The sequence below is a fragment of the Didymella exigua genome, assembly GCF_010094145.1.
Source record: "Didymella exigua CBS 183.55 unplaced genomic scaffold M421scaffold_13, whole genome shotgun sequence".
Taxonomy (NCBI): Eukaryota; Fungi; Ascomycota; class Dothideomycetes; order Pleosporales; family Didymellaceae; genus Didymella; species Didymella exigua.
This window is the reverse complement of record NW_022984787.1, coordinates 665148-692837: the sequence shown is the minus strand read 5'-3', so window position 1 is coordinate 692837 and position 27690 is coordinate 665148. Positions and strand designations below refer to the sequence as shown.

The window sequence follows — 27690 nt, the reverse complement described above, 5'->3', positions numbered from 1 at the left end:
CTCTATCTGCTGTTGCTGTTTCTGACTCTCGAATACAGAATGTCTTAAGTGTTAAAGCAGGCCGAAGGCAGCCATGTCTGCCTTGTGAACCACAGTACCTTTCCTCGCATGTCTCTAAGCTTCGTCATTCTCATCCCTTTCTATTGGAATCTGCTTCGACGCACGAACCGAGATCTCCAATTCTCTAAGCATCTGTTTATATCTGTTCCAGTGTTCATCGATCCACCTGTCACAGCTGACGTGACAAGGCAGATCACCAGCAACACCCCTGTACATATGGTGCGCTATGTCTCACGTTAAAAGACTAACCATTATGCAGACCACTCCTCATTTACAACCTTCACAAAAGAGCCGCGTCGCCCTCGCTGGAAATGCTACTCAGCCCAGCACATTCTCAGACCGACTTCTCAACGACTCCATAATGCACCGCAGTACTGCCACCACCGGTTCACGGCCTCCACTCTCGAGCAGCAACACTACGCCTACGTCTACTCGCCGCTCTAGTCTATCTTCACTTAGTCATTCTAATGTATCATCTGCCAGCAGTGATGTATCGGCAGGTGCGTCTAAGCGTTCGTCTATGAAAACGACCCTGAAGCCTTCGAGATCTGTTGGCGCAAACCTCGATCGCAGGTCAGCACCACCGACTGTTCGATTCCTGGACCCAGAGCCAATGCCGAGGAGACTTACAGGGCCTGGAAAGACGGTGAGTTTGAAGTCACCCTCAACGGAGTCGTACCCAGACCGGCCAGGATACTCAAGGGGAGAATCCACACCGGACCTCGGGCCACACCAGTACCGACAGAAGAAGATAATGATTGCAACTTTGACGCGACCCCCTTTGCTGTCATCAGCCTCGAAACGAGCAAGCACTGCCGCCTCTCCCGGAGACCAAGCGGGCTCGCCACGTACCTTGTCATTCACACAGCCTACACAGGGCCGCCCATCAGGACCGGTAGTTCAACTCCGGCGACGTGTTGACAAGAGGTTCTCTGCACCTGCAGTACCTTCACATTTTGACCCTCGTCTCGATCCACGATGGTCTGGGATCCCTCTTCCTGCGGGCTTCGTGCCACCAAGTCGGACATCAATACCAACACAGAGGACCACATCATACCACTCCGTTGTCTCCAACCTGTCTTCATCACCACCCCCATCTGTAACTGTCACTCCTTCAGACAAATACGACCCGCTGCAAAACTACATACCCTGCATGGCAGCCATGTGCTCAGCACATTACACACCCGCACACTCCGGTCCCACATACTACACCGCGCAAGAGCCCTACCACCTCTCAAAGTACCACGGCTACTGCCCGCGCCACGCGAGCAAAGAAATGCAAGAAGCTAACGCACTCTGCAAAAAAGAGTACGAGACCATGCGCCAAAACGCTGGACGTAAGACCCTCGGCGTCGTAGCCCAGGACTTCGAGATCTTCTTGCAACTGTACCGCGAGGCGCGGCAAGTCGAGGATGCGCGGCTGCAGAAAGCTCAGAACCTGAGAGTTCTCGGCTCGAGTCATACACCGACGCCGAAGGGCAAAGCAACGCCCAATTATGCCTTCGATTGGCGGTACACGCTCCGCAACTGCACGAAGCGCGGGTGCACTTCCGCACCGTACTCACCGTTGTCCATACAATATTTCGGATTCTATAATACACCCAACTCCTCGACGCAGCTCCTTCCTCTCACAACTCTGTGCCCAAGCTGCTCAAAAGCGGAGGCTGAGGGTTTCGGGGCGAAGCTGATGGAAAAGTGGAGTAGTCGGTGTGGATGGGATGGCGAGGAATGGGATGGGTGGTATCGGAATGCCATTCTGGCGCGGAAAAAGGAGCATGGGTTTTGGGAGAATGCGCAGGAGAGAGTTGTGAGGGAGAGGTTGGTGAAGAAGGCTATGGGTATGGCTGTGGAGGTCGCGGCGCCGGTTGAGCGAGAAATGGAGGGAGAGCAGACTGAGGTTACGCCGAAGAATGAAAAGAGGAAAAGTATTTTCAGAAGGATGTTTAGGCGAAGCGAGACTACGGGCGCTACAGCTGTGGCTATAACTGCTGGAGCTGCGTAGAATTAAGAGTAACGACTGATCTGCCCAGGAAGGAGCATTTCGGGGTAATGATAATGTGTGATAATATTTCGGTCAATACCAGAGCTCAAGTTACCTCGCCAATGCATATGGAACTCCATTGTTCTACAGGCAACATCCTAATATGACCTATGCATCTAAGATCTGATCGTGGGCGAATGGTGTGAAGGACAATGAAACTCATTATCGAATCAGTTTCTATCCAAGCTGCTTAGGAAGCGGTTCAGTTCTGTTTGTTGAATCATATGGTTGTTAAATTACATTCGGATGATATGCGACTTGAGCGCTTGCACCGGCTTCGTGACTTCTTTGAATAAAAACGGTGAGGCTTTGAGATAATAGATTGAATCGAGTCCGTGTTGATACATATTCGTGACGATGCAAAATAATGGATGTTGAGGGCATCGCATGAAGGCTACTGTGGTCTGCTGGACCCCGTCTAACTTTGATTGACAACTTTGATGTTCGCCTTGCAAAGAGTCTAAACACATTAGAGCTGACGAGTCGCGTTGCAAGACCAGAAGGGGAACAAACCATGTTGTCTTTTCTTAGGAGTTGGCAGGCTGCCCTGACAGAGCATACACTAGATATTGAGATGCCTTCGAAGGCCCCCCAAGACAGCGTCGATTTCCGGGGCTTGAGAAGATTGCTGACCGACTCTGTCATCGAGGCTTTCGACGAAAGCCTGGAGAAAGTGGTCCTAAAGGCCCTGGAGGGTGACGAAACTCGTAGGTACTCGACGGGAGTTGTTGAGCCGGAGGCAAATCTGGGGATCATGCAAACGAAATTGTGGAGCAGAATGCCACTTATGGTCTCGCAGAATCCACGCACGGCATGCAAAGTGTCCAAGCAATTTTCTTTAATATATATTTTACTTTATTTCAAGTCCCGCCATCAAGCATTCTCAAGGTGGATGAGAAGCCGGCCTGGTGGTCTAGTACGTTCCAGCCAATCGTGTTCTTCAGATCCCTTCTAACAGCTATTAGGTGGTATGATTGTCGCTTCGGGTTCTTCGCCCAGATATCTTCGGTATCGTGGATTGTGACAGGCCCCGGGTTCGAATCCCGGCCAGGCCCTCTTTTTGCTTCTCCTCTCATCATACACAATCATCGTTTTGCTCTGCTCTTCACTATGCTTAATGCTTCACGGCCACCGCGCCTAGATTTTGCTCTGCAGCACTGCGCTACTTAATGCCCAGGTCCTTGACATAGGCAAGGAGAGATTGACTGAGCGACATCCTATCGTAAGACTTTGTAGGCGTATTTAGCTCAGTAACAACCTAGGGATAGCGCTAGATCGTCACTTATCAACAACTGCCACATAGCTAGGCTAAGTATTGAGCAGCAATAGTAGCAGCAGAAGTATAGTAGAAAACCCTTGTCAGTTTTGAGGGGTTTTGATGAAGACAAACCTGACAACAATCACACGCGCCTCCGAAGACCACCAACACCAAAACCCGCGGAACTCGACTCGGATCACCTCCTAAATCTAGTGTTAGTTTTTGTTCTACAGTAATTTCTGCCCCGGTGTCGTCTCGTTGTTCGAATCTGTGCGGCTCCGGATGCCTCTGTGCAAGCTACGCCCTCACCGCCGAGCCTCGTTCCTGAGACTGCCCAGCTGCCAGACCTTTTTGAGAAGACTTTGCGAAAGCTGCCGTGGCACTCCCGCGGGAGCAGCCTTACTTTTTCCCGCGGCAACGCGCAAGATATCGACCTGATTAGTCTCAGGTACTGACGTTGAGTTGCCTGCTATCACCCAACGAGCTTCATGACGACAGTATTCACCAATTACATCCCATTGCTCTCAGCTTTATCAGGTCCATCCCTGGCATTCCTTATCGCAACCGCATCCGTCATATTTGAGTGAGGCATACGCTGCTCGGGCGGAGAGCCGATCTACAGGCACCGCGCCCGCGGGAGTGCACAAGCATTCCCGACATCTCACTTCAGCGTGGCCAGATGATGCGACGCGCGAGCACCCCTTGTGGCATTGTACGTGCGCAGAGTCAACAGATCTGATCGCCACGCACACCGACTTTGTTCCTGGGTCGGCAGCGACCCTGCAAGAGCGTGTGCAAGCAGAGATCAAACCGACCAGAGCAGCAATCGCGAGCGTGAGATTAGGTGTTCTAAATGCATCACTCGTGCTTCAACAGTCGTTGAAAAGTGCGGGGTGCCATCTTTAGGTGGACAGTGGATCATCTACCATTGGCCCGGGTGTAGTAGTAAGCCCATTTCAGCGTAGACAGGCGGCCCGAGCTCCATGCGCATCCATGTTGAGACGATCAACTTGCATGCTGTGTCCAGAATAGCTGATCACACCAATTGCGACTGCGCGTTTTATGAATGCATAGTCCGCAACGCCAGTTGCCATCTTATGCCAGCGTATTGACCGCCTGTGTAAGGGACGGAACCCAGAATGGCTAGGGTTCCGAGGTGAATTCAAAACCGCGAGGTCCCCTCGTCACTGCTCGATCAGTCATTCCCCCTCACCTCCTCACTCTCTTGATAACAAGCTTCCGAGTCGTGCCGAACGCACTTGTCTGACTTGCGCGACATTCCAGCCGTCCGGTACCACATACAACTCGTAATTGCTAGTTATTTGCTGAGCTTATCCGCTCCTACCTCGACTCCTTATTACACCTCGTCAACACACCACCTCTACACATCACATCATGTCTGGCCCACGTCTTCTCAACACACAAGGCCCTCGCCTTCTCGGCAACGCGGGCCCTCGCCTTCTCAAGACCGAAGGCCCCCGTCTCCTCCGCACCGCTGAGGGTCCTCGCTTGCTCAAGACCCAGTATCGCAGTGTCCATACTGAGGGTCCCCGCCTTCTCCGTACTCAAGGACCACGCCTTCTCAAGACCGAGGGTCCCCGTCTCCTCAGGACACAAGGATCTCGTCTGCTTAAGACCCAGACCCGCAGCCTGCACGTGACCGGAGCTACCAGCTCCTCGTCGCTCCTCACATCAGACAAGCCTACCTTCGGCTCGTTAAGCCCCAAGCTACCCTCGTCCGAGGCCGCAGCATGGAAGCACGAGACCGGCAATGCCATGCGTCACTTCAACACAAGTCGAAGCTTGAAGGCTGTCAACGACTCCTCCACCATCGACTTCATGTTTGTGCCAGAATTTGATCCGGACACGCAGACCGTACCCACCAAGATCAATGTACCCATCATCCTGTCGACTGCTACATCTTCAGCTACCCAGGCTGCCGCTGCTGAGGCTGAACAGCCGGTACTTCTGCCCACTGCTTAAAATGAGAGCTTTGGACTGATCAAGTAGGTCATGCAACCGACCATCTACACTGCGGCCGCCAATAGTACGCACATCCACGCCCCCTCGGCGATGTCGGACATGACAGAGGGCAATCACATTGACTTTCAGGGTATTGCTGCGAAGGTTGTGGATAATCTGCAGAAGCCTGTCGAGGAGGTCGAGGGTATGGCAAAGCAGATCTGGAAGGGGTTCATTGAGGATATCTTCGGCGACTCCAAGCGTGGTAGTGCCTCAAAGGCTTAGGCAGCTGTTGTGGTCGATGAAACGGGGCAAGTGAGGTAGTGTACGCTTACGCTGGCTGAGCATGTGGTGCACACATGGTGTTTTCTTTAGCTTAACGGTTGGACAATTAGGTCCGGGACAGCTTGAAGTGCTCAAGCTCATGAGACATGAACAATATCATTTTAATACTTCTCTCAGATCCATAGCCCAGAATCCTTCACATTTTCTTCCTATGATAATTGCGCCGCCCAACGTGATCACGCCCTCCCACGTCACACCCTTCATGCTCGTTTCACATCCTTCAGTCTCTGCCTGTACTTCTCGCACTCCTTGAAATGCGTAGAGGAGCGAGGCGTGGTAATTTAAGTCACGAATCGGTAAATGCTGTTCATCACGGTAAAGCTATCGCATACCCTTGACCTACAACAACCCCGTAGGTTAATCTGTTCGTTCCTTGTTGAGCTACTCAAAGTACCCATATTTATTGTGTAAGTCATACCTCATGTGCAGGCTTTCTACTGACGGCAATTTACTGTCAGAGAGTGTCCAGTACTGGTTACAGCCTTTCCTCGAGTGTTCGCGATCGAAAAAGAGCCTGGAAAAGTAATCCAAAGGCCTCCAGGCTCTGATGTTGACGAACGTGTTGACGAAACATGTGAAGTGGGAGGATGATCGAGATGGCAGTGAAAGAGAAAGTGATTCGGTGTCGTGACGCCTGGCCGCTCGCAACCTAGCGTGGGGACTAGCCGGCCCGCAAGCTTCATCTCGACATGCTTGCCTTTAAGGCTTCCTGTCCGCCAGCTATCTTCAAGACTGTCTTAGAGATTCGCAGTCGATTCCGAATTGCGATTACGAGGTTTCCCGCTGTTGCGTCGCCGCCACCTAAACAGCTTATGTAAACACATTACATGTCAAATCTGACATCTTGGTGATGAAGCCCGCACAAACTCGTCCTACAGTACAGGCGCAAATCGAATGCTCACCTTCAGCAAATTGCCATCGTTGGAGGTTGCTAAATATACCTTACGCATCCGTGAGAAGTCAGTGCTACAGAACAATGCTTCATCCCATTTCAACATTCGACGTCTGACTCTTTGATCCCATCCAGAGCCTACTCTCGTTGCACCAGTCGCTCGCTAATTTCCGCCTGACACAGCCAACTCGCTCAGGCCAACCATCACCGATACGATCTCGAATTGCCGGACAGAAAGTAACACTGGAGCCTTCCGTAGGTCGGTTGACGAATCGTTATTCGAGACGCTCCAAAAGTTCAGAGCGAGAGGGCTCTTTCGCTCTCCGTCATAGGCAACTTCCTTACTTCTCTTGCAGCGTTCGAGCACACTTTCAAGGACAATCATGGATATGTCCATCTCATGTTGTCGAACGTGCGACAATCGTAATCATGCCATTCACACATCCCCATCAAACCCCTCGCCTGTCGATGTTTGCCTCATTGCACTTGCGTTCAAAGAGGACGTGTCCCCTCACACGAATTCCTACAAGGCGTTGAACACCCTACTGAACGACTTTATCGATGGAGCCGACTCCTCCTCACATCTGTCAGCATTTACGTCATGGTCACCGTGTTTGTCAGACCCAAGGACTGCTGTTGTAGTAACGACCGCGAGCGAGACGTGTTCGAACTCCGCCAACTTGATCTACAACGACATCTTTGGGTTCCTTACACGCCCTCCAAGCATACAACATGTGTATCTCGATTACTCCATTCTATCTCTTGCTTCGTCATCGCTAGAGCAGAGGATACTGTGCGATCTTATGACCCTGAGAGCACCGACTTCCGGCATCGCTGCAGCGATTGGCAAGCACTTTGGTTGGGAGCTGCTTTTAGTCGACCGAGCGATCTGATCAGGGATTTATGGGCTTGGGCCGAGCTGCCACACTGTGGCCGGATATCGCGACCCAGCGCGCTCGGATCAAGGAGTACGCACCTGCATGCACCATTGTTGAGCACCAATTCGGATGAGAAGAATATGTCGCTCTGTTATGAGGAAGACTAGGATGAGGAATTTGACGAGGCAGACGAAGAGGCGTTGATTATGATCTTCCAGTGGCACGACCATGTGGCTGCAGATCGGTTCAAACACCCTCTTCAGAAAAGCTACGGTCCCAACGGGGAACCTGTCAGGGATGATATGTGGGGTGAGCATGTCGCACGTCCGGTGCGGCACTTTCGAAGCCACGGCGCAAAGCTGGAGATATATAAGCTTGAGCTGAGAGGTGTGGAGCCTAGACTGCAGACGAGGATGCGGTCAGGCTCGAAAATGGCTGGTGGAGAGAGAAGTGGAAGTAAACGCCTCAGTTTGATGGCCTTGAGGCTGTGAGAGAAAGTCTGTGGAATCTGGAGATGACGAGGAAGTTTCAGAGGTTCCGTCATCTCATGCAGAGTCTTGTGAGGCTCGTCGGTCGTATACATCCTTTTGGCCAGGGGTGAGCTCGGTTTCGGGCTGAGCTGCGGGTCTAGAGCACTTGTAAGACTGCGACATTTGCAGTATAAGGGAGGAGCTTTGTCATAAAGCTTGAGTAGTACCAGCTTTTCGCACTCGAAGAAGGAGTAATTTTTTTAGGTACACGTTCGGGCCGTCCTTCAGTTGGTCAGAATAGCGCCTGGCTGAGATGGAGTCGCCGATACACCTTCAAGTCGATGCGTGTTCGGGGATCGCGAAATGATCGCCACCACACGGATCAATGATACATCAACCTGTCTGCACCGCCGAAAACCTCTTGTGTTGGTTGATGCAGACCTGATAACGGAGATGAGTCCGTCAAAGAGTGTTCGTCAAATCGCCGATTCGTCGACCACAAGACCAGTCAGGACTATGCGATAACCGGGCCCACAACCTGCCAAATCTCATCTTCCAGCATCTGATCGGTATCCCGTAACAAACAAAGCCTGCACCTGGCGTCCATCAAAAAGCTTGATGACCGCACTTCACCCCGCAGAGATTGCATTCCATAGCCCCGAGTCTTCTCATACACAGCCACATGGACACCGCCACAGATGGCAGGACATTCCAACTGGTTCAGACCCATCATTATATCGGCTACGCCGAACCATAACATACAACCACTAATCATATGCTCTGAATCTTCTTCAAATTGGTTCCAGATCATACACTGGCTAAGCACAGCTGTTTGGTGTATGCCGGGCCTCGCTGAGCCTTGGGATGGCGGCTCCCGACGTAGCCTATGGACTCTGACGGGATCAAGGCAGCCGGAAAATCGTGGCTCAGGCTGCAACGACGACTTGCATTAGGCTTCCGAACCAGGAGGCTTGAAATGACTGAAAGCGCCTGGTTGCGTGGGTTGTCGATGCCTCGGCCCAATTGGGGTCCGTTATGGCATAATCTCACGCCAGGTATAAGGTGTCGAGCAGCACTAGTGGGTAGTTTGGTATGCACCACGGATAACCATGGCAGCCGCAGAGTATTACTCAGGCGCGTGCACGGAGTGCGTGCCAAAACACTTACTCGCCCCGCAACCATTGCAGCGAGCGCAGATAGAGTAGACTAGGAGGAGAAAAACCGATCACGGTATTGTGCAAGGGCGAATTATCTGGCTTCCAGCAGTAGAAGATCTGCCTGAGCGTGCAGTCAGGAGAGCATATGGAAAGGGGCGTGTCGAGAATGGGATCTACAACCACCCAGTGGTGATTGTGTCGAGACCAGCAGATGATGAGCAGACCGTACATTTCCATCTTGTAAGTTGGGCGTTGTTAAAAGGGCTTCCACTGAATGATCCAGATCACCTCTCTGCAGGGAAAGAAGCTTGACCAGCTCTATCCTAAATCCGACGAATTCCATACCAGCCGGCGCTCATGGTATCTGCCAATTTTACCCTCCCCTGAACACCCCAACGCGAACTCGAAGAAAGCGAAGAAGCGCTTCCCCCCCCCCCCCCCCCCCTGTATTGGCGGAAGGCGGATCCCTGCGATGGAATTCATATGCCAGCATTCGGCATGTCTACAAGATTGATTGGACTCTTCTCAACCCCTACTCGAACCTCAACACTCCCGGGTTTACGACCTTTCGACTTGAGCGTGAGTCGGCAGTGCGCATGATGACCAAGGGGAGACTCCTCACCCTGTATGAGCCTAGCGAGCAAATGCCTACGCCAGAGTTACACGCGAGGAGGACGGCACCTCACCATCTCTCGACCTCAACCGACCCAGCCTCTAATATTGAACGGGGCGCATTTGGGCTGAGCTCGCCGGACTCAGGCGAAGTGGGGACTCCGGGTCGCTGTAGGCGAAGGAGTACTCTCGTCGTCCATGTCAAACCGAACACCAACTGCTTTCAATCTTGGACCTCGAAGAGACAGTGCCAATGCGAACCGGAGTTCAGTGTCGTCACTAGGGGAACCTCGAAATCCCAGATCGAAGCGCTCTGTTTTAGCGCAAGTCCTTGATACTGCAACGTCGGCAAAGGGGCTGAAAATTGATCGACATAAGGGCGATAAATAGACCATTCAGGGACGAGATTTCGACTTGCCAGAGGTGCGAATCCAGCGCAGACTTTGCTCGACATACTCTAGGTATGCCGAGTCTTGTTGTGTTGTCTTCGCATCTTCGAGACATTCTTCGAGTGTCTCGATGCGAGCGTCACGGTCCTCCAACAGCGTGGGATTCGCAAGCGCATTGCGAATGAAGACCCAGAGCGATTCATTCTCGGATCTCACTTTCGCGGCGTACTGCAAGACCTTCTCCACTATTTCGTCTCGTTCGTCGACCGGATCAAGTCGCGCGAGAAGAAAGAGGAGGAACAACCAGCCTGAGATATCGCTGGGGTGCTTCAAACACCAATTACACACTCGGTCGGAGAACGCAGACACTACACAGTCAAAAGCGATATGTGCATCCAAGGCCGCGAGCACACGGCTTACTGCCACTATCATCCAGCGAGCGTATTGCCAGGCGAAGTAGTTCTTGGGGTGTCGCTCTCCAGATTTGCATACGGATTCGAGCCCAGCAGAAATGATGGTTGCGATGCGCTTGCCCGAAGCACTTTTCAATTCCACACGGACAACGAGTTGCAGCAACCATGAGCGATGCCACCAAAGAGTTGGCGATTTGGTCTGTCGATGCAAGGGGGAAGTGAGGATGCTGTCGAGGAAGCAAAGCTCTGACATGAGTGCTCTCTGGCATGTGAGCACATCTTCTACGTCCCTCATTGCTAGCAGTCTGCGCTTGCGGAAGTTTGCAGCCGTAATAAGCTCTGGGTCAAACAGTAGCATGACTTTGGTGGCTTGGAGGGCCTGACAAGTGGGTCAGTAAGGCCGATGAAGAATTTCGAAGACCGGGCTGTCAGAAATACATAGTGAATGTATCTTTTTGTACCTTTGGATCAATTGGACTGTTGTCTTTGTTGTCGAAGAATGCCTGCCGTGCTGCCAGAAACGCCAGAGTAAGGGTCTTCTTTGGTATGCCCAAGCTTAAGCCATCCTGCATCAGGGCTCCATCTGTAGGCTCGATTGCTGAAGGAAGAACCTCGATTTCGATTACTTCGTTCTCATGCTCGTCAAAGTAGCGGCACAACGACTCGTACATATGCTGTTGCTGCTCAACCGCCGGGAGTTCACTGTGAGCCATCGCAAAGACTCTGGGCGCAGTCAATCCACCGATGGCGAGGCGCGCGAGATTGTTTTAAATATATCATTGCAGGAATGTTGACTGTCTAGCCCTCTGAGGGCTGAGGGGAGGAGCTAGCCGCGACGGGCCCGCCCGGACCGCTGCCAATTTCACTTACGCTGCATGACATAACGTGGCCCCTCCACCATCAACGCCAAACACCAGGGCATGCGCTGAGACTACCCCACGTCACGATCGCCTCAACTCTCGCCATTATGCCGTCCCTTCTTCTGGTGGTCTTCATTCTCCAGTTCGCTCTGCATCTGATCAACACTGTTGGCGCCAGCACCATCGATGAGCTCGTATGCACACTCTGTAATTCCAAATAACACTGCATTATGCTAATTTCCACCCAGCTATGGTTGGTTTACAACAAATTACCCACACCAACATCCAGCAACGCGCGACGATGTCAAGCCCTTAAGGAGGAGGTTGTACGGCTGAAGCGTGAGCTTGGAAACACATCGGCCCAAGACAACTTCGGTAAATGGGCAAAGCTTGACCGCCAGCACAACAAGGCCATGGCCGAGTTCCAGAAGCTGGGTACGAAAATCAGGAACCTGGTCACTTGGAGAGGCTAATAACATGTGTGTAGACGGCTCTCTCCGCACCCACCAAGCGACCTTTAACTCCGCCGTCAAGACCCTGCGCTGGCTCGGTACGCAAGGCCTTCGTTTCGTTCTGCAATTTTGGTTTGCCAAGTCACCCATGTTCTGGTTGCCAACAGGATGGGTGCCACACTATGTGGAATGGATTTTGAGCTTTCCTCGCGCACCTCTAGGTAGCATCAGCATCCAGGTGTGGACTGCCGCCTGCGCAGCCGCCATTGCGTTGGCATCTGAGGCAGTCGCGGCCATGTGGGTGCTCGTGACTAGGAAGCCTACACCAACAGCAAAGCAAGACAGGGAGCCTATGGCCTTCCGGACAGATCAGAAGCCCGTGTCAGCCACTGGTGAGAAGGAGCTCTAGCTAGCAGGCAGACAGCACCACGCCACGGCGCGATCATCACAGCACAGCAAAGATACAAAACATTTAATATCACAAGTATGTCTCCCAATGCTTTAGACGCAAAGTCGTCCTGGCTTTTTATCGCTCAGACACTGCAACACGAGTGGGATGACCTTGGCAGGTCGTTGGGCTCGTTCTAGGCTACAAATTGAACTCGTGATCGTGGAGAGTGTCGAATCACCGAGTCTTCGAAAGAGCCAATCTACATGACAATAGCAATTGCACAGCTGACATAAAGCTGCGCATTGCGTTGTGGTTGCGAGATGTTTCGCTGGTGTTTGTGAGGAGCGGAAAACCGTGCTCGAAGAAAATATAACTCGGCTTCTCGCACGGGCCGACATACCACCGACACTTTCGTCGAGGGGCCACTCGAGACTGCGAAAGCGCCCATAGCTCTGAGCTCGCAGAACTTTGGTTTCGCGAAGTATCGCAGCTGGAGTTGCAGTGCAATGCACAATCTGCAGATCAGCATCGCGTTCTGAGAGGTGCCTTCTATAACCTCCACGCCTGCGCCCTGCACAACTAATCAGTCCTACACATCACTTTTGGTGATTGGCCATACCTCAGCCTCCGGCTCAGGAGCAGCAACCATCATTCGTCCCATGCCGGTGCACGTGGCATTGCAGGCTTCGCTCTTGTCATGTTATTCCCTAACAAAGGCCGCAGCATTCAATGACTTTTGAGAACTGAGTGAGCGCGCCTGCCATTAGAGGAAGGTTGGATGGGCGTCAATGGCGTTTCTGTGCCTCAAAGTTGCGTCTTCAGCGCGCCGATGAACATGCAAGACTACCCGCGTGCGGGGTATGGCCGACGCGCTGTTCTGTGCGGGACGGCGCCATGTTCTCGGATCTCTTCCAGAAGCCTGCGATAAAAGGCAAGGTTGATACCGCTCCTTCAGAGCTCACCAAGGGTATAAGACCTGCCATTAAGGAGGTTTCTGGACTCTTGTCAACACGAAATTGCATGTGCAGTATCTGCTCACCATCATGCGTTCAGAACTCGACTGGAGCCAAGATGCGGCCTTATCTCCTAGACAGACATTCGCCTATCGTAACATACGGGCAGGCTCAGGTAGCCTCCGCGCTCCTAGTGTGTGAAGCACTTAGCACAGCATGCTCTCAAGCACTTGGACGTCTGCACTTCAGACCGCGAAGTCATCATGGCATCTTTCCTCCAGCTTGAAGGGTTGCACGTCCTTGTAACCGGCGCTGCAGGAGGCATTGGCAGCGCGATCGTACAAGAGTTCCTGGGTAAGTATCGGCGCACGATCTACGATCAACCCCTTTGCCTCGAGCGCGAACCCAAGTCTACAGTTCTTGCAGGGCGACATCAGCGATGAAGATATCATATCTGCGTCCATTTCACAAGCCGTTCGAAGCTTTGGGTCCATCCGCATCCTCTGCGCAAATGCAGGAATTACAGACGAGTCGAACAACTATCCCATCTGGGACATGCCAACAGAGCTATGGGACTGAACATATGCTGTCGACGTGCGAGGTACCTACTTGACAATTAAGCACTTTCTGAAAAACGTCGAGTCTAGTCAGGCACGCATCGGGAAAGAGCTGGACAACATCAGCATCATCGTCACCGGGTCGGAATGCGGAGTATTTCGTCAAGCAGGGCACGTCGAGTACGCATCTGGGAAAGCTGGCTTGCGGTACGGTCTTGTCAGAACTGTGAAGAACGAAATAGTCAAGTTGAACGGTAATGCAAGAGTCAATGCAGTAGCTCCGGGCTGGGTGGATACCGAGCTCATTGAGGGGCGAATCGATGATTCCGAAGAGATGTGGAGGGAGGCACAGGCTATGTACGTTACTCTCGAATGTGCCTCAAATTCAACGAGACTTGAGACTAGAAACAGTGTACCGCTTAGGGAGATTGCACAACCAACTGATATTGCAAGAGCAGCAGCGTTCTTGGCTTCGCACCAGGCGGCTGGATATATCTCAGCCAGTTGTTTCGCAATAGATAGGGAGCAGCGAGGCATCAACACCGATTAGATTTACGTAAATGATTCAAACGATGTTCTGGATCTTACTATCGTTTAGTGATTCGGCGCTCAGAAGCGGATACTCTAGGGACCCTGATTTCGAGAGGCAGTAGTTTGCGAAGCCCACAACACCAATCATCGAGCGACCCCAGAAGAGCGTGTATCGCGTGTGAGTAGTGGTCCATCCATAGGATGACATCTCAATGATTATGTATATGAGCAGAGCACAGTACGCGCAGCGTCATTACCATGTTCATGTTGCGACTTCCAATCCGTGCTGCTCATATCTCGTGTGGGGTACCAATTCGCAATCATCTTCCACTCAATCCAAGACTCGTAACTGTTTCACACTCTCGGAACATGGCAGACCAATCAGCTCCTGGCGAGCTCCGCATCACCCCCATCGAGAAGGAAGACTACGACGAGTGGGAGCGGTTGTTCAGGCTGTATATCGAGTTCTACAAGTCCTCGCTCCCGGACGCTCAATATCCCAAAACTTTCGCCCGCATCCTAGATCCTCACAAAGATCTATTCGGCTTGGTTCTACGCGATGCGAATGATCACAGGAAGTTGTACGGGCTTGCACATTACTTTCCCATGCAGACACCTTGGGCTGAGGAGATGCTCATGCACTTCAATGGTAAGAGACATGCGTTGCAAGAGCTTCCTCTTTCGAGCTTGAGACTGTAGAAGGAGAATAATTAACATATTGCAGATCTTTACATTGACCACGAACTCCGAGGCAAGGGCTACGGACGCAAGATCATTCAGGCTGTCGCGGAAGAAGCCAGGAAGCAAGGATGCACACGTCTGCAATGGACGACGCAGCACGGGAACCCGGCGAGGAAGTTGTATGATGAGCTTGCCTCATGCGACTTTGTGAGCTACCGCATGAACCTCAAATGATCCTGTCGTCGTGAGAAGATGGAAAGAAAGGAGGATCTAGTTTACCTAGGGCTCGTCATCGACGCTTGGACGCAAATCCCACCTGTCCACCACGTTCACTCTCTTCCTTTGCGCTCATACAAAATAGCACGACATCTGTCTTTGTTTTTATCTAAGACCTCTAGAATCCCATCACAATTTCAAGGTTGCACCAGCGATATCCACGACCGCCGCCTTGACCTTCGCAGTCCAGCAGCGTGTAGTAATACGGCACACTCGTCAGCGTCCCAGCAGGCGCTTCATTCGTACCAGCCCCCAAATCGACATCTCTCACCACAGCATATCCGTTCTTCGCGATGATATCATCATTGGTGTTCTCAAACGCGCACGACTCGGTGAGCAGCTGCGCACCCGCCCACGTGCGAACGCCGTCATCCATCTGGTTCCAGTAATTGTGGAAGAGATGGCCGGTACCTATTCGGAACATGGGGCCGTGGCTGTAGAGGTTGAAGAAGTGGTTGTTTGTGTAGGTCACGTGGAGTCTTCGGCTTTCCAGTGGTCGTGTAGGTAGCTACTGGAGATTGTTATGAAGTCCCGTGTTTCTGTGAGTTGTTGCTTATATGCATAGGTCAGAGGCTGCTCACCGAAGCTCGGGTCACATCAAGGAGGCGGTCGTAGTAGTCCTTATCGTGGGTCCTGTCATTGCTCAGATTTACGTGATCAATCCAGACGTTTGTCGAGTACTTGGTCGTGATTGCGCTCTGGTATGTGGCCTGCACATACTGGTGTACGTCCTGCGCATTTGTCCGCCATCCAAGGTTGCGTAGCCAACCGTAGCTACATCACCCAAAGACACCGTAGTAACAGCACCAAGCTGGCTAGCTAGACACGCGAAGAGTGAATTTAGACTGCGCATTATTTCTGTATTCGATTCACGGAGACGTGGGCGAGTCATAGATCAGCACAAGCTCATCCAAGACTTTATAAGCCTCGATATTTTGCATGAGATATACATTTCCAGCGGCAGACCCCAGACTTGGCTGGTTCTCCGAGCACCGTGCTATATAATCCATGCCACTTATTGCTATAGATTGCCATAGTGGCCAAGCGATGTCATTGGCGGAGGAACTCAAGAAGCAACCTGGACGCAGTCAATTTCAGAGTGGACATCATAAGCGAGCGGTAACGTCACTGTACAGGCAGTGTGCTAGAGGAGAGATGGTGTCATTGGGCAGCTCCTCAGCTGAGAAGATGTAGGGACCCGCTGCAGGCAAATGAATGGCTGGCTCCTCATCCTTGAAGAGGACGTAAGAGTCGGGTACGATATTGTTGCCAGAGCTGTTCACGACGACTTTTGTAACTCTGAGTGTATGCTAAACGTATACTGTGCGAATGTGATAGAGAGTGTTGCGTCGTCACGGTTGAATGGCGGTATGGACGTGTGTGGTGCAAGTGCGATGGACAGAACAGGTACTACATTCTATGTGAGGCAGCAACGTGCAAACGGGTGAAAGGGAGAGATGTCCTTGTTCAGTCGCTATTCTCAAGCGGGTTTCACGACTGCATACTGTTCAAATGACTGTGCAAGCAGGGCTTTGTACTCTTCAGGCCTAAATTAAGACCCATCCTCGAGCACAAGGACAACGTGAAAGAAGCTGCTATCTGATCTTTGAATATTTTTAGAGTGAACGGTTCAATTTGATGGTTGCATCGAGTGCCGGGCCTATGGCTGAGCAAGGGTCCCAGTATACATCGGTCTCGAGCTACACCTTTGCTACAGGATGGATAAAAGAAGATTTAGGCGTCTTGGGTTGACAGCACAGCTGAGAAGCCGCCTGAATGCGCCTGCCACTCGCCATTGCCAAAAGAGAAGCCGCACATGCTCATCTCGATCCTTAACGTCACACCGCAACCACCAGATCAAAAAATGATCTGGATCGAACGCAAAAAGAATAGTGAACAGAGTGGGATTCGAACCCACGCAGATTTCTCTACTAGCACCTGAAGCTAGCGCCTTAGACCGCTCGGCCATCTGTCCGATTTGATGAAAATTGTGGTGCATTTAATAAATATATACATAAAACAAATTGCCCAGCATTCTTATTCCTCAATATGCAACCCTTTTTCATTTCGCGGCAAGGACCCCACATAACCCCACCACACGGCTTACCCACTTGGTTCATTGCCCGCTGCAGAGCGTGCCTGTACCCAATTCTCGCTGTAGCTATCAGTGTTCCAATCGTACTGACTTCTACCATCATCCTGAGAATCTCGAGCGAGTGTTAGAGAGCTACGACAAAGCACAGGGAGCAACGTGAGGCAACCCGGCCAAGTCAGCTTCCGAGCCCTGTGACCGCACCGTCAGCAGGATGAAAGCTGCGGGTACTCTTCTGGCGCAGCTAGCTAGCGAAGATGAAGACGAGAAAGAGGTCGAACCAGAGTCCGAATCCGAGGCCAGACGGCGCAGAGCACCGCAGGGCATCCTTTCCCAGCGAGATCATCTTGACGCTTCCTGAACGCCACGAACAACTATATGCACCCGCCTTAGGCTTTCACCAAACACAGTCGCGACTCAGCGAAGCCACCAGGGCAGTTCGGCCCCTACCAAAATATCTTGCGAGACGCCCTGTAGCTGCCAAAAGCCCCGACAAACTTCAACTCGACGCCTTACCGCAGCTCGACATGGAGCGGCCCATTTCAGCCATGGGGCAACTTCTGTGTCTGTCGCCTTTCGGCGTGGGGCTCAGCCCGGAAGCACGCTGGCAACGACCCGGATGCTGCCGTCCGAAAAGCAGCAAGGGAGCGCGTTGTTCGAGAGCTGGTGGCCGATAGTCAGGAAATCATTTGCTGCGTGGAGCAGAACAGCCTTACCTCTGATGGAAGTCATTCTGCGTTGCTTGCTAAACTACTTAGATCTTCAACAAGATCCGCCCCAATATATCTCCAGGGCTTCAAAGGACTGGGTGGCATCCACGTCCTGACGAAGACCCAGATAATAGTGTACATGCAGCAGAAGGGTGAGTCCAAGGCGCATTGATACAGTAAAGATGTGGCATGGTGTGGGGTGCCTATAGGCTACGGTTATGTTAGCGGTTGTGCTACTCCTCGTCTTTGTAGACTTCGGAAGCTTTGACGTGTGGCAGACAGCTCACAGCCTGTCACTGAGAAACTCTCAGTGTTGTGGAACAACGGGCTAAATAGTTGAACAGTTTAGCGAAGGACTCCATGGTATTTCCAAATAGGGCGATCTCTGAGGCAATCGAATTTCGAGACAACTCAGACTCGACACTCGATTGGAACTCCCAAGTCACAGGAGCTCGAAGGAGAACAATTCTCGGCTATGCACATCTCGGGTGCGTAGCAAACATAATAAGTCAAACAATTCGATTCAGATAGTTCAACTTCGTACCGGTATATGCAAGCATATCTTCTTAAGACATGTCGAGCCGTCTCTTCACATCCCCCACGATGCTCTTCACAAACTCTTCCTCTACAAAGCGAAAGCCATGACACCGGCAACGGCAGCAGCAAGACCAATCTCAAGCTTGCCAGCAGCACCGGTAGACTGAGCAAGACCACCAGTAGATGTGCCAGAGGCAGCGGTGCCGGAAGGCTTAGGTGTTGATCCGGTCGCAGTAGCCAGAGTGCCATTGTTGGAGCCAGAGACGCTGATGGAGCCAGTGCCAGTGGCAGATGCAGAAGCGCCAGTGCCGCTAGACTGGACGCTGCCGGTCGAGGTGGGGACGTCAGTTGCTGCGGTCGCGTTAGATTTTTCTTCCCTTCCACTCAACAACCCTTCGTTACTTGTGACCTGGCTATACGTACAGACTTTGACGCCCTGATCATTGCAGATGTCTGCGACAGCGCTCAGGGCCGCCTTCGTGTCATCACCGCAGAACTTGGCGATCTGTGTGGTAAGGTCCTTGGCCTTGCAGACGGTCTTCAGGTCGGAAGGGTCAGAGTACTCGTTTACGGCACCGAGGAGACACCCGGGGGGTGTAGCGATAACGAACCGTGCGAGGGCGAAGAAGGCAGCGGCGAAAACGGTCTTGGCAAGCATGTTGGCGGTGCTTGTGATTACTTTGAGGTTTTGGAAGCGGCGGTTCGATCGTCTGCGAAGTCGGGACGTAAAGATGGTGGTAGCGTAGTGAGCGTGTAAAAGTATTAGTCTAAAAAACGACAATAGAGAGCGAAACGTAAAGAACGACGACTGTAGAAGTCTGGGGTTTGGCGATTGAGTTCGAGGAAGCAATGAGGCTTGATAGGGGCCCAGCCGTCATCCCCATGCCAAGGAGGCAGCCGCGACCGCGTTCGGCACTTAGTCCGTTAGTCAGGAACAGCAGCCAAACACGGATTTGATTGGCGTGTTCCTACGTGAGATTTGCAGAGCACAGATTATGTTCGAGAGTACGATTAAAGAACAGAAATAATGGACGGTGATAGTAAATGTTGCATTGTGGTATCCAGAGGCGACTGGCTGTCTATCTCCTGCCGAGCTGCCTCTACAGGAAAGGCAATTCCGCAGTTTGCAAGCGGATGCCACGAGCGGGTGCGAAGAGATACATTACAAGTAATATCGTGCAGTTCGAGCAAGCCTCGTTTTTCTGCTCTCTAGTACGTGACGGGATATCCAAAAGACTTAAAGGTCCCATCCAACCACCGTAGATGCAAATGATTCACAGATTGATTTGTCCAGAAATCAACCCAGCCAATGCAGGCTACCACAATGGTTGGTCGATGCGCCCAAAACTCCAGCGCTGATTTTGTACAAACACAAGCAGAAGAAAACAAAGTGACGGTAGGGAGGTAAGAGGCGACACAAGCGCCAATGGTCAGTCAATTCATCGTCAAAGAGGCGTGGATTCGAGTGGTAATCACGATGCTGGGACGCCATTTGAGAGCATTGAGGGGATCGGCTTCCTTCGCGCTTTGGCGTTTTGAGGCCGGGGGACGCCTTGAATGACGCGTGGCTCCTTCATAAGTGTGATGTCTAGCTTCGCGGGAATACGGCTGACAACAGAGCGATAATCGCCAGGGAAACGAGACGTCGGTGGGCTGGCGTGTGCAGTGCGCCAAAGATGATCACTCGTGTCCGATAGGAAGTCGGCCTTGGTCTTGTAAAAGTATGAGGATGCGCCGCGGTTTTTCTTTGCAAGAATGACCTCGTCAAATAGCTTGATCTTAGGATCATCGCCGGAGATGCTCTCGCGTTCGTGGATGAACTCATTAAAGGCTTGAGTTTGCTGCAATGTAGTCAAGTATCCCATGTTTTCGGCAGGCTGATTCTTCATGAATTCTTCCATCTTGAACTGGTAGTGCATGCCGGACTTCTTGCGATCGCCGGAGGCTGGCACAAGATAGCGGCGATACGTGTATAGAAGACTGGCGAAGCATCGCACAAATGATGCGCGCACCTGGTCGGGTCGGAAAGCCGTAGGGCAGACAATGCAAATCGAAGGAGCGCATCTAGCATGGGCGTGTGTAGTGCAGCCTGTGTGGATGTCAGCGGGGGCTATATCAGGGGGTGATCCGAGACTTACCAGAGCATCGATAAAGCCCCTCATCCGACTTTTCTTCACAGATCGAACATGCTGCCTTGTCTTCATGAGGCCTCCATTGCAGGCAATGGCCTTCTTGCCATTGCACGGTTGCGGTGTTCCGCACGGGTTGCATAGCCATGCCAGGCATGATCGTCGACGCCGCCAAAGTGGATTGAGCGTAAACGGACGGCGCGTAAGAAGAGCCTGCGCGCAGCTCCTGACTTAATGACGATGTTGAGGCGCTCGGCGCATGACCTAGCATCGGCTGGCTGGGTCTCCTCATCTGCGGCACCTTTTCGAAACCAAACTAACAAGAAACGTTAATACACTACTAATGCAGCAGAAAGCTGAGTGGTGGACTTACCGAAGAGCTGCGCCGCGACTGGGCGTCAAAGTGGGCTGAGCGCTTTTCGCGCAAGCCGGCTTGTAGCGCGTAACCCGAATCGCTGCGAGAGATCGGAGTGCTTGGCAGAGGCGGGAAGACGGTCGACACGGGAGAGACCTTCGGCGAAGGTGGGGAATTTGAGAAAGTCCTAACCGTGGAAGATGTGGATGGTCTGTCGTTTCCGCGGCTGTGTGCACTCGACTGCAAGAATGCATTGTAGATCAGTGGCCTTCCACTGGCTGGTCCGGTAACAGTGCCAAAAGATGTGGAGTTCAGACCCACGTAGGTTTGTACAGTCGAGGGGTATGCCCTTGGTGTGAAAACACTCGGATTCTCGGAGCAGAACGTGTCGTAAGGAAAAGCTTCTACGGCGTAGGCTGGAGGTCCAGTAGGGACGCCATAGCGCTGGTGGTGCGGTGCCGAATGCTGGAGGAGTGATGTGAGCTTACGGCGCTGCTGGCGAGGTAGGGGTGGAGGCGGAGGTCCGTTGGAAACGATCGAGTTCTGGTCGAGATCGACAAGTACGAAATCGTCATCCGGGTAATCGGTAGGTTCGTATCTTCGTTCAATACCCACAATGTAAGGGCATGGTGCTTCGATGGTCTGCACGAGACGTGCTGGCAGGACAGGGATGAAGACACCACACCACTGGAATGGGTAGACGAGGTTGGTGATGGCCATACTTGCTAGGTGGAGCATAGCTGTGTGAGACGACAAAAGGATGATTCTGGCCTCAGATAGTACGTATTCGAAGAGCGTAACAATGTTTGGTATCGAGAGGCAGCGGAAGAGGGCATAGATGTCGATATTGCGGGAGCCGGGAATTTCGTTCAAGGCCTCCTTGCGTGCATACATTCGGAGTTCGCGCACGGCCAACTCGACCTGTGTGACGGAGGTGATCGGACTAAGAGCCTCAGCGCAAAGGTTGACGACGTATCGTTCGAGTGGCTGCCACATGCCCACTCGCGGCGAGCTTGGAGGCACACGCAGAATAGCACCACTCGTCATGGGGACGACGATGGCTTTTAGCCATTCCTTCCAGAGAGGCGTCAGACTGGCATCTCTTCCCATGACACCGTAAGCACGTGGGATCCAGAGGCCAGTCTCTCCATCAGTCAGCCCCTCGATCTTCGATGCTGCTCCGTGCCTGACGGGTCGAAGGAGGTCCGTCATGAGCTGTATCTTCTCTTCGACCGCGCCAATCTCTTCATCCAGGATCTCGCGCGCGTCAGACTCAGGCTGGACGGTAGGTAGTTTAGCCAACAGCTGCGATAACTTCGCACGCTCCAGAGCCAGACGCTCGCCCAAGCTGCTCGCCAGTTCCCTCTCTTCTGGGTTCATGTGATTTCTTCTCCATTCTTCACATTGGCGCTCGAGTCCCTCTGCAGCAGTGGCATTCAATGGCAACCAAACAACCATAGTGATACCGTAAAGCTTGGAGCTGTCGCCATTGGTCATGGCAAACCCGTGCCACTGGGTTTTCGGTCGCTCGTCTGACGATACTACACTGACGTCGTTGGGGAAAGCAAACATGGGGACGTAGTCTGGGAAAGGGTTGCGTCGCTTGAGTTCCTCGACCATGTTCCTGGGTGGGTATCGGTCGAGAAGCACAGGCTCGTAGCGCCGCAGCAGAGGATGCATGTTGGGATCTGGATTGAACGGTTGTGGCGTTGGGATAACCGAATTGTAGCCTGACATGCGTTTGGACGTCCGTATTGAGGCTGCAAGGATGTCAGCAACGGGCGACCAAAAAAGCAAAAAACCCATGTCTGCACATGCTTTGTGTCACATGAGTTTTTGGGACTACACTTACACTGACGTGTCGAAGGCTGCCTCTTCAAGCTGCTCTGCATTGTCGACAGGCGCCTTCGAATGCTGCCTACACCTGATCTCAGGTTTGCAATACCATCCTCGCCGCTTGCACTCGGTGTCTGCGATGCTCGTGGGGGCCTTGGGCGCGGCCTTGCGGGCGTCTGGCGACTCTGTTGAGCGACACCTGCGGTGAACTGAATCTCCTCGAGGAACGTATCTCTTTCCGAGGCAAACTTGCGAAGCGCATTCTCAAAGTCGACATCACTGAGGCCACCTCCGATGTTCAGGCCTTTGATGGTGGCACTGCTGCGGTTGCTGGCCGTGACTGTTGGCTTGCTGTCGAGCCCTGTGATGGTGCCAACAGATTGGCGGTTCTCGCTCAGGCGCTGCCCGGAGCGCCGCCGTGTGCTGCCGCCATTGGGCAGGCCGTCCTGCGAGGTCGGGCGAATTGAATCGGTCTCGAGGGCACGATCCTCCTCAATCGTCTCGTCAACTGGCGGGGACGCAAGTGGGGAAACGATGCCGTTGGGCTGCAGGCGCTCGTCGTAGACCTGCGAGCTCTCGATACCAGAGATGAAGAAATAGTCGGCGAGCGGCGCATTGGAGCCCTCGGTGGAGAAGACAGGAGCCATGCCGGGCTGCTGAAGGGGCCTGTGATATCCAAAAAGCAGACTGCTAAAGGAGCGTCGAGTGCGCGGTCGCAGGCTGTAGGGCGTCGAGTCGGCCGCTGCCTCAGGTCATTGGGGATTGGCCGCCAGCTCCAACGGTTGTTTGTGTAATAGGGCGCGGGCAATGTGGACGGGAAGGCTTGCGACTGTGCGACCGTGACGGGGCGAGAATGCGTAGCACGGGTGTCGGCAGCGTGCAGCGCGGATGGGGAGCTCAGCCAGAAGCGAGGACGTTGAGGGCAGGTGTACGCGGGGGCGAGTGTGCGTGGCTATGTCAGCGAGTGCAGTTTGTGTGGAAGCGTTTGTTTGCAGCAGCAAAGGAGTGAACAAAGCAGACGGATGCGCAGCAGCACGAGGGTCCTTGTGGGCTTTTCGGCCGGTCACAGGCCATACAAGTGAGCGCCTTCAGGGTGCTAGTCCAAATTCACAGCAATGCGCTCTGAGGCCCACACCTGTCCATGACCTTATCGTGCAGATGCCCTACGGGCATTGTGCCTAGCGCACGACACCTCCCGCTGCTCTCACGCTCAGTGGCCTGTCAGAAGAGCGCCTATGGGCCGCGAGTCCGCCCACCGCACGAACGCGAACAGCGCCCCAGGTACGCCAGCGCCAGTGCGATCAGTCTGCAAGCTACAAGGCACTGCTGGGCCGCTAGACGTGGACACAGGACGCGAGTCGTGGGCCGCTTGACGTCCTTGAATCTCTACGAACAAAGCGGTCGTCTTGCACATCTGTGGCTTGGCGTGACAGTTGCCGCAAGCAACTCTCTGCCAGATCCCTGTCACGCAGGGAAAGAGCGGCACGAATTTGGAAGTTGCGGCTGGGCCCTTGCCTATCTAGGATGCGTGTCTAGAAGGAACATCCAGGGGGTTGGGATGCTCACCGCGGCTTCTTGCGTGCGCTGCGATAGCCGCAAAGCCACCAACATGCGTGCATGCAGTGCCAAATACACCGCAGATGTCTTGTGCAGCCACTGACCACCAGCTCCCTTTTCTTTTGACGATCCCCCACACGATATTGCGATGGAGGCGAGGGCGGGCAAGGATGCCCTAGACTGCTCGCCAACTGCATATCATCGCCATTATCCATCCAAAAGAAGGATGTGCATGCAATATGCATCAGCAAGCATCAGCGCCTCTTGTTTCAGGTGTAGAGCACCTGCTACCGTGTCTGATCATCCTCGTGCAACAGCAACGGTGCACAAAGCATCTGCCATCTGCCTGCCAAATGTCAACTGCAACTTGCCGCCGACATAATGCAGGTCGCCTCTGCCAGACAACGGCGCACACGCATCACGGTACCGTAGCCTCCAGACAGTGGTCGTGCTAGTCACTTGTCAACTTGACTGTGGACAAGTGCCTCGTAATGGCAGAAGGATCATCGTGCCAGCATGCGTGTACAGATGTGGGCCTATGAACACTTTCCCCTGCGTACAGTAGTCCGAACGTCTCGTTCAGGAACCAACTCATTACACATACAGACACGCCGCCGCCATAACACTGCACTCTCTTGGGAAGGTCACAACAAATTTGCGCAGGATGCGATGCGCTCTCCTAACCCGTTCATCAGGAATTTCGTTTTGCGGCCAATACACCCTCACGTCGAAACAAGACGAAACAATACTGTAGAGTCAGCTGCACCGGCCACCAACGCACACTTGAACAATTTATCACCGCGATTTCGTACTGCAGAGTCAAACCGCCTCACCCACAACTCGTGCATTATCAGCTGCCCTGCACCACCGGGAATCGCCACGTATGGCATGATTCCACAATTCATTACATCCCGCGCTGATCATTATTGCGAGCCTGCGGCGGCGAGTCGTGAGGGCCTGAAGACCCTTCAACGGTTTGCACGTCGCAATCTTACAGAGGTTGCCATTTGTTACCGTCGCACCGAGCAGCCCCACACTGTTCAAGCTTGCTACCGCGCTCCAGCTTGCTACCGCGCTCCAGCTTGCTACCGCGGCGCCAATCCTGGGGTGCCTTGTTGCACGACGCAATCTCAGAGGTGTTAGGATCGATTTGGCAAAGTGAGTTCTGAGGAGCAAGGTGTCGCCGATTCGATGGCTTGGGATTTGGAAATGCGCCTGCGGGCGGCTGACGAGTCGACCAGCCTTGAACGGATGGGCCATCCGTTCCGTTCAGCAGCGAGCTTCGGGTACGGGGAGTTCTCAACGTGCAGGTGTTAATTGCACAGCACAGGCGGCCCGCAAAAGCATAGAATCTAGATCGAGGCATTGTGACGTGCATTCGCTTGACCTGGTCGATTATGTAGAATGTAAGGGGTGATCCCCGGAAAATGGTGATTTCGAGGTGGGAACGGCAGCGAGGGCCTTTATCCGCTCGATTCGCATGGCAGAACCCTGGAAACTACAATCTATCCAAATCGTGCGTATCGAGATCAGCAGAGCCCCATCTGACAGTAATTCTCAAGCGAATGTTCGCAATATCTGATGCTCGTGTCAAAAATAGAAACCACGTCGCCGTCCAACCTTACTTGGACGGCTTTGATAGGTATTTTGGGATTCCGACAGAGGCGCTCTACTTCGTATACGCAGGTACGAGTCGAGCTGCTTGGCAGATGTGTCCAGCCACGCGCCAACATCATCCCTCTCGCATCCTCAGCACTTCTCGGGCCGTTACCGAGAACCTCCCACTTACTGCCCAATCAGACTCCATGGAGCGCCCATCGGACGGGCTCCGACAACGCGGCACGTAGCACCGACGCTCTGGGCTCCTGTCTTGGGTGCCTGCAGGTACTAGAGTTTACAGCGCGTCGGAGAATAGGTGGTGGTCGTAAGTTTCGTGGGCTTTTGTAGCCGAACTCTATCGGAGCCTCATCGTCGGCTGGTCAGCCAACCGGTGCTCAGGGACCCGCGGTCGCCCAGTGCGCTCCGCCATTGAATAGCTAATTGTCCGAGAACCTTCCTGGAGTCATCACCTGCCGTTGAGGCCTCGTCATGCGACTCTGAAGCGTCGGGTTGCTCGTCCAGCAGAAACGCTACTTGAATCACGTCGCGGGGTGTGAGTATAGGGGCTTTAGCCTGCGTGGATCCTGGGGAAGGCATGTCCCAATTTAGAGATGTTGATTTCAGGGGCGGTTTCGGATTGACTGTGACGGCCTGTTCGATATCAGCTACCATGTAGCATGGCTGGGCGTTTGGTCGAAGGGATTCAAGGGAAGGGAGCGATGACGGAAGGGATCTTCCTTCTGGAAGGTTGGAGTCGCGTCCGCAATGCACGAGGAAGTGCATGCAGGATCGAGGGGCTGGTGCCATTTGCAGCAGCCAGCATGTAATTGCATGGAACGTGTCTGAGGTTGATGAAGGCCATCAAAATGCGTGTAGTCGGAAATTTGTAAACCAGGATGAGAGCGGAGCGACGTACCTCCAAGCAGACAGCAGCCTCGCCCATGTTCTCCAGCTGGGCCTCTAGAAGGTATCTCGACATGCCGTCTGTCTTGCTCAGCTCTCCGGCCTTGGTCCGCACGCTCAGCAGCTGCTGCGCAACGAACTGGTACAGCTTGCGGAACGTGCGCACCCGGCCACCCGAGGCCTTGCCTTCTCCCAGCGCTGTCTCGGTGTATGCGACGGTAACTGCCAGGACGTGGTTGCCCTCCTCTTTGAGCTCGAACCGCAATATCCGCTGCAGTGACTCGCCCGGTGCGGGGGACGCGGCGCCGTCGAGCTCGCCGTCTGCCCATGCGAGGTCTAGAGGCGCCCCTGTGGGATTTGACGGCGTCTGCATATCGCCCTGTATCCTCACGCCACTGACCGACTTTGTGCTATCCGAGGGGCGCAGCTCATTGTTGGCGCACAGGGTGCACGAGAACGTCTCGCCGACGTAGGCGCTGCCGAAGGCTTCGGGGAGGTTGAGGGCGGGGCTGAGGATAAACGTGTCGTTCCTGTTAGCATCGGACGGGTATGCGAGCGAGGCTTTGGGCGAGATCCCAAGCTCCTGCGAGTTGGGCAGCGGGTACTGCGTTGCCAGCGATGGCCGCGAGAGCCTGTCTCCATGGTTATCTTCGTCGTCATCGCCACTGGTGCCTTGACCGTTCTGCCTACCTCAGCACCTTCAGGCTCACCGAGTGCGGCAACTTGAGTGAGTCGCCCATCGAGGGCTGGTTGCGCTGGGGAGCCGCCATGTCGTAAGTCGAGCAGCTCCGTCT

At 53.4% G+C, this 27690-nt stretch overlaps 12 protein-coding genes and 1 non-coding gene across 13 annotated transcripts; 6 read left to right on the top strand and 7 right to left on the bottom strand.

Annotated features, from left to right (window-relative positions):
• Nucleotides 1–580: 580 nt before the first annotated feature.
• On the top strand, nt 581–2062 carry M421DRAFT_5175 (uncharacterized protein; the record flags this gene model as incomplete). The annotated part of the gene is made up of 1 exon (XM_033594962.1): nt 581–2062. The coding sequence occupies one exon, from the start codon at nt 581–583 to the stop codon at nt 2060–2062; it is 1482 nt and encodes a 493-aa protein (XP_033448977.1).
• Nucleotides 2063–2197: 135 nt separating this feature from the next.
• M421DRAFT_153639 (uncharacterized protein) lies at nt 2198–2938 on the bottom strand. Its single transcript, XM_033587600.1, has one exon. The coding sequence runs from the start codon at nt 2855–2857 to the stop codon at nt 2333–2335; it is 525 nt and encodes a 174-aa protein (XP_033448976.1). The 5' UTR covers nt 2858–2938; the 3' UTR covers nt 2198–2332.
• A 1474-nt stretch (nt 2939–4412) lies between these two features.
• Nucleotides 4413–5814, top strand: M421DRAFT_420628 (uncharacterized protein). Its single transcript, XM_033592546.1, is given in 2 exon segments — nt 4413–5352; nt 5365–5814. 1 exon segment carries the CDS (start codon nt 4755–4757, stop codon nt 5340–5342), a length of 588 nt encoding a protein of 195 aa, XP_033448975.1. The 5' UTR covers nt 4413–4754; the 3' UTR covers nt 5343–5352; nt 5365–5814.
• A 797-nt stretch (nt 5815–6611) lies between these two features.
• On the top strand, nt 6612–7915 carry M421DRAFT_391606 (uncharacterized protein). Its single transcript, XM_033590006.1, has 2 exons — nt 6612–6625; nt 6694–7915. Exon 2 carries the CDS (start codon nt 6942–6944, stop codon nt 7449–7451), a length of 510 nt encoding a protein of 169 aa, XP_033448974.1. The 5' UTR covers nt 6612–6625; nt 6694–6941; the 3' UTR covers nt 7452–7915.
• A 2155-nt stretch (nt 7916–10070) lies between these two features.
• Nucleotides 10071–11190, bottom strand: M421DRAFT_5173 (protein prenylyltransferase; the record flags this gene model as incomplete). Its single annotated transcript, XM_033594961.1, has 2 exons — nt 10071–10856; nt 10939–11190. The coding sequence occupies 2 exons, from the start codon at nt 11188–11190 to the stop codon at nt 10071–10073; spliced, it is 1038 nt and encodes a 345-aa protein (XP_033448973.1).
• A 122-nt stretch (nt 11191–11312) lies between these two features.
• Nucleotides 11313–12244, top strand: M421DRAFT_153509 (uncharacterized protein). Its single transcript, XM_033587599.1, has 3 exons — nt 11313–11531; nt 11586–11772; nt 11825–12244. Exons 1-3 carry the CDS (start codon nt 11445–11447, stop codon nt 12196–12198), a joined length of 648 nt encoding a protein of 215 aa, XP_033448972.1. The 5' UTR covers nt 11313–11444; the 3' UTR covers nt 12199–12244.
• Nucleotides 12245–13396: 1152 nt separating this feature from the next.
• M421DRAFT_92415 (NAD(P)-binding protein) lies at nt 13397–14240 on the top strand (the record flags this gene model as incomplete). Its single annotated transcript, XM_033598034.1, has 3 exons — nt 13397–13487; nt 13735–14047; nt 14102–14240. The coding sequence occupies 3 exons, from the start codon at nt 13397–13399 to the stop codon at nt 14238–14240; spliced, it is 543 nt and encodes a 180-aa protein (XP_033448971.1).
• Nucleotides 14241–14356: 116 nt separating this feature from the next.
• M421DRAFT_420618 (acyl-CoA N-acyltransferase) lies at nt 14357–15482 on the top strand. The gene is made up of 2 exons (XM_033592545.1): nt 14357–14870; nt 14946–15482. Exons 1-2 carry the CDS (start codon nt 14591–14593, stop codon nt 15134–15136), a joined length of 471 nt encoding a protein of 156 aa, XP_033448970.1. The 5' UTR covers nt 14357–14590; the 3' UTR covers nt 15137–15482.
• M421DRAFT_27150 (polysaccharide lyase family 1 protein) lies at nt 15381–15650 on the bottom strand (the record flags this gene model as incomplete). The annotated part of the gene is made up of 1 exon (XM_033588803.1): nt 15381–15650. A coding segment is annotated over one exon (270 nt), but the record flags the coding sequence as incomplete, so codon positions are not given.
• Nucleotides 15651–17071: 1421 nt separating this feature from the next.
• M421DRAFT_t65 lies at nt 17072–17153 on the bottom strand. The gene has a single exon. It is a non-coding gene; the product is annotated as a tRNA-Leu (tRNA).
• Nucleotides 17154–18309: 1156 nt separating this feature from the next.
• M421DRAFT_420617 (uncharacterized protein) lies at nt 18310–19390 on the bottom strand. Its single transcript, XM_033592544.1, has 2 exons — nt 18941–19390; nt 18310–18868 (listed from the first exon to the last, which is right to left on the bottom strand). Exons 1-2 carry the CDS (start codon nt 19173–19175, stop codon nt 18606–18608), a joined length of 498 nt encoding a protein of 165 aa, XP_033448968.1. The 5' UTR covers nt 19176–19390; the 3' UTR covers nt 18310–18605.
• A 159-nt stretch (nt 19391–19549) lies between these two features.
• On the bottom strand, nt 19550–23870 carry M421DRAFT_420616 (dDENN domain-containing protein). Its single transcript, XM_033592543.1, has 4 exons — nt 22854–23870; nt 21020–22761; nt 20656–20962; nt 19550–20606 (listed from the first exon to the last, which is right to left on the bottom strand). Exons 1-4 carry the CDS (start codon nt 23482–23484, stop codon nt 19990–19992), a joined length of 3297 nt encoding a protein of 1098 aa, XP_033448967.1. The 5' UTR covers nt 23485–23870; the 3' UTR covers nt 19550–19989.
• A 2489-nt stretch (nt 23871–26359) lies between these two features.
• Nucleotides 26360–27666, bottom strand: M421DRAFT_100990 (uncharacterized protein; the record flags this gene model as incomplete). Its single annotated transcript, XM_033586587.1, has 3 exons — nt 26360–26644; nt 26910–27528; nt 27587–27666. 3 exons carry the CDS (start codon nt 27664–27666, stop codon nt 26360–26362), a joined length of 984 nt encoding a protein of 327 aa, XP_033448966.1.
• Nucleotides 27667–27690: the final 24 nt, after the last annotated feature.

Bases quoted from the DNA above. Each gene is read 5' to 3' on its own strand.
- M421DRAFT_420616 (XM_033592543.1), bottom strand. From the start codon at position 23,484: ATGGCTCCTGTCTTCTCCACCGAGGGCTCCAATGCGCCGCTCGCCGAC. The intron at 22,762-22,853 runs GTAAGTGTAGTC...ACATCCTTGCAG, and splicing joins GCAGCCTTCGACACGTCAGT to CCTCAATACGGACGTCCAAA. The intron at 20,963-21,019 runs GTAAGTCCACCA...GTTTCTTGTTAG, and splicing joins AGTCGCGGCGCAGCTCTTCG to TTTGGTTTCGAAAAGGTGCC.
- M421DRAFT_420628 (XM_033592546.1), top strand. From the start codon at position 4,755: ATGTCTGGCCCACGTCTTCTCAACACACAAGGCCCTCGCCTTCTCGGC.
- M421DRAFT_391606 (XM_033590006.1), top strand. From the start codon at position 6,942: ATGGATATGTCCATCTCATGTTGTCGAACGTGCGACAATCGTAATCAT.
- M421DRAFT_420617 (XM_033592544.1), bottom strand. From the start codon at position 19,175: ATGCTTGCCAAGACCGTTTTCGCCGCTGCCTTCTTCGCCCTCGCACGG. The intron at 18,869-18,940 runs GTACGTATAGCC...ACGCGACCGCAG, and splicing joins TGATCAGGGCGTCAAAGTCT to CAACTGACGTCCCCACCTCG.
- M421DRAFT_420618 (XM_033592545.1), top strand. From the start codon at position 14,591: ATGGCAGACCAATCAGCTCCTGGCGAGCTCCGCATCACCCCCATCGAG. The intron at 14,871-14,945 runs GTAAGAGACATG...AACATATTGCAG, and splicing joins GATGCTCATGCACTTCAATG to ATCTTTACATTGACCACGAA.
- M421DRAFT_153639 (XM_033587600.1), bottom strand. From the start codon at position 2,857: ATGATCCCCAGATTTGCCTCCGGCTCAACAACTCCCGTCGAGTACCTA.
- M421DRAFT_153509 (XM_033587599.1), top strand. From the start codon at position 11,445: ATGCCGTCCCTTCTTCTGGTGGTCTTCATTCTCCAGTTCGCTCTGCAT. The intron at 11,532-11,585 runs GTATGCACACTC...ATTTCCACCCAG, and splicing joins CCAGCACCATCGATGAGCTC to CTATGGTTGGTTTACAACAA. The intron at 11,773-11,824 runs GTACGAAAATCA...ACATGTGTGTAG, and splicing joins GGCCGAGTTCCAGAAGCTGG to ACGGCTCTCTCCGCACCCAC.